This window comes from Cicer arietinum, chromosome 5 (genome assembly GCF_000331145.2).
Source record: "Cicer arietinum cultivar CDC Frontier isolate Library 1 chromosome 5, Cicar.CDCFrontier_v2.0, whole genome shotgun sequence".
Classification (NCBI taxonomy): Eukaryota; Viridiplantae; Streptophyta; class Magnoliopsida; order Fabales; family Fabaceae; genus Cicer; species Cicer arietinum.
In genome coordinates, this window is record NC_021164.2 from 5,261,725 (window position 1) to 5,271,257 (window position 9,533).

The 9,533-nt window shown below is 28.6% G+C and overlaps 1 protein-coding gene across 1 annotated transcript; it reads right to left on the minus strand.

The window, feature by feature from the left end:
- Positions 1–4,448: 4,448 nt before the first annotated feature.
- Positions 4,449–9,222, minus strand: LOC101493845 (putative disease resistance RPP13-like protein 1). The gene is made up of 2 exons (XM_004499724.4): positions 5,317–9,222; positions 4,449–4,771 (listed from the first exon to the last, which is right to left on the minus strand). Exon 1 carries the CDS (start codon positions 9,033–9,035, stop codon positions 5,322–5,324), a length of 3,714 nt encoding a protein of 1,237 aa, XP_004499781.1. The 5' UTR covers positions 9,036–9,222; the 3' UTR covers positions 4,449–4,771; positions 5,317–5,321.
- Between the last annotated feature and the right edge of the window lie 311 nt (positions 9,223–9,533).

A 9,533-nucleotide genomic window follows, 5' to 3' on the forward strand; every position in this document is an offset into this window, starting at 1 on the left:
TATCATAAGTTTTTTTTTGTGTGCCTAACCTGACATTTTTAAAAGTTTGGTCTGGCTTAAAAGCCTTTTTAAAAGCCTTATTGACTAAAACAAACACACTCATTATTACCTTTTAAACAAATATGAAACGACTACTGAGTGATTGACTAATTGAACGGTTAACGAATATGAAACGACTACCAAATATAGAATCGCTACCGAATATGGAACGACTACTTTCTACTTTGAATATTGATAAATATATATAATATATAAATATTTAGAAATAATGGATAAAATCATTTCTCTTTTAATTTTGGTTAGTTTTATTTTACTGAAACTAATTATATTTAATTTGTTGTTTTATAGTGCTAATTGATATGAAATTAAAGTAATTCATTTGCAATTATTTGTATTTGATGTATACTTGTAATTGGTTAACAATTAATAGTTGGTAATTGAATTGTTATAAATTTTAGATTTTAGTTTAGAAATCAAAATGTTAATGATTATGATTACTCAATTAATATTAATAATAATTTGAATATTTGTAAATTAAAATTCTAATATTTCCAATTTAAAGTAAAAAAAATTCACAATTACCACAAAGATCGATAAGTAAAATGATCGAGTGAGAGAACAAACAATATTTGTATTTAATTTTCTACTTTGAATATCGATAAATATATATAGTATATATAAATATTTATAAATTATTGACAAAATCATGTCTTTTTGAATCTCGATCAATTTTATTTTATTGAAATTAATTAAATATAATTTGTTATTTTATAATATTAATTGACATGAAATTAAAGTAATTCATTTGCAATTATTTGTATTTGATGTATATTTATAATTGTTTGACAATTAATATTTTGTAACCGAATTGCTATAAATTTTGAATTTCGGTTTTGAAACCAAAATATTAATCAATATGATAACTTTATTAATATTAATAATAGTTTGAATTTTTATAAATTAAAAATATTAATATATTCAATTTAAAATAAAAAATTTCACAATTATCATAAAGATTGATGATTAAAATGATCGGGTGAGAGAATAAAAAATATTTGTATTTGATTTTCTACTTTGAATATTGGTAAATATATAGTATATAAATATTTAGAAATGATGAACAAAGTCACGACTCTTTGAATTTTGGTTAGTTTTATTATATTGAAATTAATTAAATTTGATTTGTTGTTTTACATTGTTAATTGACATAAAATTAAAGTAATTTATTTGTAATTTTTTATATTTGTTGTATAATTGTTTGACAATTAATATTTTATAACTAAATTGTTATAAATTTTGAATTTCGATTTTAAAACCAAAATATTAATGAATATGATTACCCTATTAATATTAATAATAGTTTGAATGTTTATAACTAATATGATTACCAAAATATTTGAATGTTTAATAATATTAATGAAAATGATCGAGTGAGAAAACAAAAAATATTTATTTTTTATTTTAGTTTTTGAATATTGGTAAATATATATAACATATAAAAAATATTTAGAAATGATGGACAAAATCATGTCTGTTGAATTTTGGTCAGCTTTATTTTAGTGAAATTATTTAAATAAAATTTATTGTTTTATAGTGGTAAAGTAATTCATTTGCAATTATTTGTATTTGATATATACTTATAATTGTTTGATGATTAATATTTTGTAATTGTTATAAATTTTGGATTTCGATTTTGAAACCAAAATGTTAATCATTATGAATATTCTATTAATGTTAATAACAATTTGAATATTTGTAAATTAAAATTCTAATATATCTGATTTAAAATAAAAAAAGTTCATAATTACCACAAAGATGGATGATTAAAATGATCGAGTAAGACAATAAAAAAGTAATAAAGTAATAAAATAAAAGACAAGGTGAATGTATTTCCAACTATTTCACTTTAATCATTTTTAGTTTCAGCAATAAAGTAATATATTTTGTAACTCAATTGTACATCAATTAAGTCTATCTCTTAATTTCAATTATCAAATACATTACTTCAATATTTGATATATTCATCGATCTCAATATTAATACGTTCCTTTATTTATTCAAGTCATTCGTCTAAATTGGTACTTCTCTTCTAAATTATATTAGTAAAATTGTATATATATTATTGATATAAATACTAAATTGGAACATAAAATTTCATATGAATTTTTTTTTAAATCCACTTAAATTAAATAAATAAAAATATACCCGCGCAACACGCGAATTAGCATCTAGTTGCTACTAATACAGATAATCAAAGCAATAGAAACAATTGAAGTCAGGGAGAGTACTCTGAAATATTTCATTAATATATTTTTTTTTTTACGATCATCAATAAATATTGTAATATAAACATTCATTACTTCTCTTTTTTTGAAGAATAAAATTGTAAAATTATTGAGATAAACAATTTCCATTATTATTATTATCATTATAATATAGATTTTATCATAATTAATAATATTTAATCTATTAATTTAAATATGTAAATAAAATTACAATCAAAGTTAGTCAATTTTTTTGTAATTCTTTTGGATGGGATAAAAATATTTCATAACTGAGACATATATAAAGTTAACAATTAACTTCATAAAATTATATCATAACTGTTTTCTAATTTTTATTTTGTTATTATTCAAAAAATTAGTTTAGTCTAATAGTTAATTTTCTCTTTTGTTTTATTTTAATTAATATCACTAAATCAAAGAAATATTTACATGATATTTCATGATTAAATATTAAAGAACATTGAATATTTTCTTAATTGTGTTGAAATTATATGATATTTTATGATTTAGTAATATATTTTAGTTTAAGGGTAGATAACGGATCCACATGGAGGATTAACCTTTTACTTATGTGGATACGAGTCCATATACATATATATTTTCAAACTACAAATATGGAAACAGATACTATAATATTTTAGAGGTTTAATTTGTAATCATTATAGAGAATGATACGGAGGTTCTTTGGTTCATGTGGAGTTGCTTCTATACTGTGGTAAATTTATTTTCCATTTTTATGGGTCTAAATATTGTTTAGAATGCTCATTACAGTACATGACATTATTCTGGACTATGATTGTCAAAGCATTGTAACTAATATTTTTAAGGAATATCACAACACCGTTATGCTATCTTCATCTCTCTTATGTAAGTTTATTGATCATATGTGGTGTGTGGTGTTTCATCAAACTTTGAGGGAGGAGAACGAATCAGCAAATTGGTTGGAAAAAATTTGGGGTTTCAAAATAAAAAAATTACAAGAATTTGCGATAAAATAAACTTTGGTCCTTTAACAAATCAAATTCCATAGTTCACCATCTTGATAGGTGGCTCACTGTAGACGAGTGTTTAAAAGTCATTCAAAATTTTAAAGGTGATGGATGACACTATTTGAAAGTATGTAAGTATAAAACAATTGTCCTCATTTTTTTAGTTGAGACCGTGATCTAATTAATATCGATTTGACAAGTTGAGTTTTGAGGGACATTTATTTTTGTTTTGTTTTTATCATCAAACTAATATCAATCAAGCCATTGTTTGAGTCAATCATAAAGACTATGAGGATGATTTACTTATAACTCCGAGAAGTGTCAATCAATTGTAAAAATTTTGAGTAATTTTTAAGCACTAACTTACAATGGACTACCTATAAAAGTAAATGAGTCATCTACAAAAAAAATATATTAATTTTTTACTTCTCAACCCTCTAGTTCCCAAGGGAAATGAACTCTCTAGTATTCCGAAATTCGGTCGAGAGTGAGTAAAGTTTCACCTATCATTGTTCTCGCAAAGATTCAAATTTGGATTTCCTAAACAATTCATCATTCACTTAAATTCATTAATCACCGACATACAATTACTTGATTAGCTCTTATAACATTTTTTTTACTAGTTTTCGTCTCTATTGTTAAGTCACTCATGTGTACCCTTTAAAGTTTTGCATAATTTTATGGGTATATTTAAAACATTATAAACATTTTCACAAAAATTTAAATTTTTTTAACAAATAATAAATGAAATATGAATTTTTAACCTTCAAAACCTTAAGAAAAAAACTATTGAAATCTTATCCTAGATATAGAATTTTGAGCTCATTTTTAAGAGATTTCTATCATAACACATAATGTATTCGCAAAGTTTTAAAACATTCTACTAAAATCTCAATTTTTTATATATTTTATAACGACTAAAACAACTAATATAAATAATGTAGGGACCAAAAATTGAAGAAAAAAATCATATAAATACTAAAAATATAATTTTGAAATTTTATATGATATAAAAACAAAACATAATTAATACTAACAAAAAGTTATGTGTCAAGATGCTTCCATTATATATATATCATGATTAATACTTATATTCTCCACAACTTATCGTGCTAAGTTATGTGTCGATTATTTTGTTATTATTAAGAGTTAGTCTTTGATCTAAAATGCTTAGTGGAGTGGAAAAAAACTATATAGTCAACAATTTTTTTTTGAACCCAATATATATTAATATACATACAAGAATTGAAGTATAAAACAACAAATAAATCACAAATAGTGTCTCAATTCAAAAATAAGTAAAAGAAGAAAGGATTAACATCATCAAATAACACTATTTGTACTCCAACAGCAAACAATATCTGCTATTTATCTTTAAGAGAAATGAAAAGATGCTTCCAACTTAAATCAATCAGTGAATGTTGCTTCTTGCAGAGAAATGAAAAGATGAACCAAATATCTGTATATGCACTTTTCCTTGTCTTACCGATGACACACCTGTTAACAACAAAAGAATCAAAATGAACAATGACTTCTAACATTCATGTCTCAGAACCAAATCTCTATTAGGATCAATGATATGATTTTTAAAAATTCTAACCGAGAGAACATCAAATCTGATACTGCGGGCAAGTTACATAAAATAGAAATTGCTTTTTGCTGATTAATCAAACTAATCAAATTGATCAAATAGTTCTTCTGCAATTGGAGATCTAATTAATCAAATTCTTCTCAAAGATTCTTCTAATACAAGGAATGTTGAACGATTGTTTTTTTATCAACAGAAGAACTGTATTAAAACATAAGTGTGTCGAAATAATTAAGGATGCTACAACCAATTACATCAAATAATTAAGTGTATTAACACAATTTGTTAGTTATAATTATATCAACAAATATATAAATCTCTCCTAAAAAAACAATATATAAATCTCAGTAGTTTCGATAAACTTGACTATTTTATAGATCTACTAGCTTATACAAACAATCACACAAATAAAATTGAACAATTCTGTGGATAGAGGCATAAAAGAAAATCATACCTGACTCATATTATTACTTCATCATTTATTTGTAAGACTAGGTTGGACAGATGCTCCCACCTCTGACTTTTATAACTTGCTTCTAATAGAGGGCATTTCTTAATTTTCAGTATCTTAAGAGAGGAAGGCAATGTGTCTTCTAACAAATACTCAAGCCTTGGACAATCATTAAACCAAAGTCCTTCTAAAGAGGAAAGGTGTCGAAGTCCATTTCCTTCAAAGGATTTCATTTCAGGGAGACCACAGATAAATAGATCCATAAGGGAAATAGGCAACAATTTCTCCTTCAACAAGGTGTTAACAATATCATCATCACTTCCAATATACAATGTTGAAAGAGCAGTAAGGCGTTGGAGACCCCATTCAAATATAGGTGTTGTTATTCTCACTGATACAATATAAATACCTAGTAATTTGGGAGGTAGGCAAGCTCCTTCACAAAATGATAGTTTTGGAAGATTTGCGAGATGCAAAATTTCTAGAGAGGTTAGAGTTTCCATCCGTGGAGTCAAAGATGACGGAAGAAGCAAAGATGTTTTTGAAATAAAAATGGATTCCAAATTTGTACAGGAATCAATATGAAGGTTTTGGAGTGTTGGGAAACCATCCAATGCGAATGAGGTAAGTGAATTACAACTTTTCGATAAATGCAAATTCACAAGCGATGTGTAATTGCCCCATGTTTCAAGAGGCAAGAATGCTAAATTCTCACAATTATAAATAGAAAGCGTTTGCAATGAAGTGGGTAGACCATCTGTTGGAAAAGCAGCAAGAGACGGAATATTATCGAGTACCAAGGATTGAAGACAATTGCTGCTCATAATCATTTTAGGTAATGAAAATAGTGTATCATAGTTACAAAGGTGTAAACTCTGTAGTAGACATGGAGAATCATTCTCAGGTAACAACCATTGGGTCCTTTTAGAAACCATTAGAGAATTTTGATCTTTTTGAATACTTATTTTTTTTAATGAGGAGACCCAATGTAAAGTAGTATGCGGTGTTGTCAAGAGACTATCACAACAAGTTATGCTAACTTCATCTATTGAAGAAAGATGGTTAGGCATATGTCCCATTAGTTTTGGACATTGCCTTAACGACAAAGTTCTAAGACGAGGGAAAGCAACTTCACCACTTTCATAGTGTATCCATTCCTTCCAATTCGGCATGCAATCAAAATTCAGTTTCTCGAGAGATCGAAATGGTTGGAATGAAGAAATGGAAGGTTCTAATGTCATCCCATAGAATTCTATCCCAATTATTTCCATTTTCATACCACTAATAGTCAAGTCCTTGAGAGAAGGTAGTTGTCCTAGTGGTGGAACTGTTATGCAATATTCACAATTAGACATGCACAAGGACACCATGTTTGAAAAAGAAGAATCTCCCAACCAACTCGGAAAGCTTGTGCCTCCATATAGGTCAATGCTCAGTTTATTGAGATTTAGTGACGGTTTCAACATATCAAGCACATCTTTCTCCATTCGCGAGTCTTCAGTTTGCTTGCTCCATTGTAACTCTAACTCCTCAATATGTTCTTTGCTTCTCATGTTGGCATCACTAGCGTCAACGGCGTCGATGACATTATGCAGGTTCTTGATGCAAAGCTTTCCTTGTAGGTTAGGAAACTTCCCAAGATCTTTGACACTTAACCCAATTTCTTGCTTGCCAACTACAAAAACAGTTAATGTCTGAAGGTTTTCTAGTCCAACAATTTGCTTTGGCATCTCATTTATGTTCGTCTCACTAATATCCAAGTGACGTAAGTTAATCAACTGTCCGAAACATAGTGGCAACTCAGTAAGATCCTTGCACCCCATTAAATTCAAGGTTTGCAAATTGTAAAGTTTACAAATTGCATCAGGCAAACTTTTGATTCCAGTGAATGAGAGATCTAGATATTGCAACAGCACCATACTGCCAATTGATTCTGGTAGCGTGGTTATGTTTCGATAACTATTTAAGGACAGCACACGTAACCTTATGAGTTTGGGTAGCAAATCTTCAACAACCTTTCTAGATAAGTAATAACCATGAAAGTCGAAAAGGTTAATGGGTAGGAAGCTTCGCAAGCATTTGAAATTGTCCAGAACTTCAAACTTTTTGAAAATGTCGAAAAGTTCTTGATTATATGACAAATGACGAACATTTTTAGAGATTTTACTACTACATTCAAGCCTGAAATAACTTTTTCCAGATACCATTGAGGCTAAATCATTAACAAGGTCGTGCATAACAAGCTTTTGTCTTCCAAAATTACCGTTTGATTGTTGTACTTGAATTAAGGATCTGGACAACAATTCATTGACGTAGTCGTCGCCTACTTCTTCAGGTGTTTTATTTTCTAGAGAATGGTCTAGGAAGCCTTCTGCCATCCACAACAAAACCAATTGCTTCCTATCAAATGGAAAATCCTTCGGAAAAATTGAGCAATAGGCAAAACATCTTTTCAAATGAGAGGGGAGATCTTGATAACTCAAACGCAAAGCAGGCGAAATATTATCCTTTGTTAATTTCCATATGTCACTGTTTAGAATTTCAGCCCACTCTTTTGCATCTACTTTTGAACGCAAAAGTCCTCCGAGTGTTTTAGCAGCTATGGGCAATCCACCGCACTTTTTTGCAATCTTCTTGCCAATTGCTTCTAGATTTGGGGATTCGTTGCTTTGACAGTTTTCACTTCTGAATGCATGCTTTGAGAGTAAAGACCAACAATCATCATCTGATAACGTCTCTACTTTATGAATGGGGAATGTGTGTGCAACCTCAGCAACTTTTTGGTGGCGTGTTGTGATGATGACCCTACTTCCAATTTTTCCGTTAACCAAAGGAGTTACTAGTTCATCCCAATCATTATAATTGTCATTCCAAAGGTCGTCCAGCACTAACAAAAATCTTTTATCACTCAAGTTTTTATTTAATTCACGTCGAAGAAAATCAAGATTAGTGCTTTCACTGCCTCGTGAAGTGATAGATTCAAGCAACGATTTAGTTACTCTCAAAATATTGAAATCCTCCGACACACAAACCCAGACTTTCAGATCAAAATGTTCTTGTACTTTTTTATCATTGTAAAGAAGTTGGGCAAGGGTTGTTTTGCCAACACCCCCCATGCCCCAAATTGCCACAACACCAATATTATTACTATTTGTGTCACTGTGTGATAACAACATACTAATTAGTTCCTCTTTATCATCCTTCCTACCAACCATAAAAGATTCATTTACCATTGAACTCGAAGGCGTTCTACGAGAAACTCTCCCGCTCACAGTTTGCAAGCCAAGGATGTTTCTCTGCTGAGCAAAAAGCTGCAGCCTTTGACACATAATCTTCATTTGTAAATTGATCTCTGCGTAGATGTTTTTAAATGGAGATGAAATGAGGTTCCATACCTGACCAGTAATGTTTTCACCTTGTTTGCCCTCCATCTTGCACCGCAGGGCATCGTAATTGATTTGGTTGAGCAAATCCTCAGCATCAAAGATTGCATCTTTCAATTCATCTAACCATGTTTCGACAGCAGTGTTGGTGATCTGCTTCATCTCTGCATCATCCAGCACAGCTTGAAGAGCGAGTAGTGTTGTTTTCAACTCTGCCAACAACGACTCATTCAGCTTGGTGTTTTTGATGTAATCACGAAATTCAGTTGAGGCAAGTTTCTCAACTAAGGTTTGAACAGTTGCAGAGAGAAAAGCCCCTCCAACCAAAGTTGCAGCCATGTTGTATTGTTACTGTGAATGTAAAATAGCAAAAGGAAGGAAGTCGTAACTAGATTGAGAGCTATGAAGATTTAATTGAAGGATAGTTTGGAGTTCATATAGTAAAGAGATAAGGCTCAAGAACAAGACATTGTTGTGTTGTGAATGAATAATTAAAGTCATGCTGCGAAGATTTCACTCATTATAGATTATGAAAAAATCGATTTATAATTTAATATCTTATATACATTTCACTCATTATAGATTATGAAAAAATCGATTTATAATTTAATATCTTATATACATTTCACTCATTATAGATTATGAAAAAATCGATTTATAATTTAATATCTTATATACATTTCACTCATTATAGATTATGAAAAAATAAAATGAAAAGAGTATTATATAAAAAATATATACACAATAAAATATAGTAATAAGTAAAAGTTAATAGAATATTAATCATTAATGGTTTAAATGATGAACCAAATAATCTGTTTAAATTAATATGTTAAT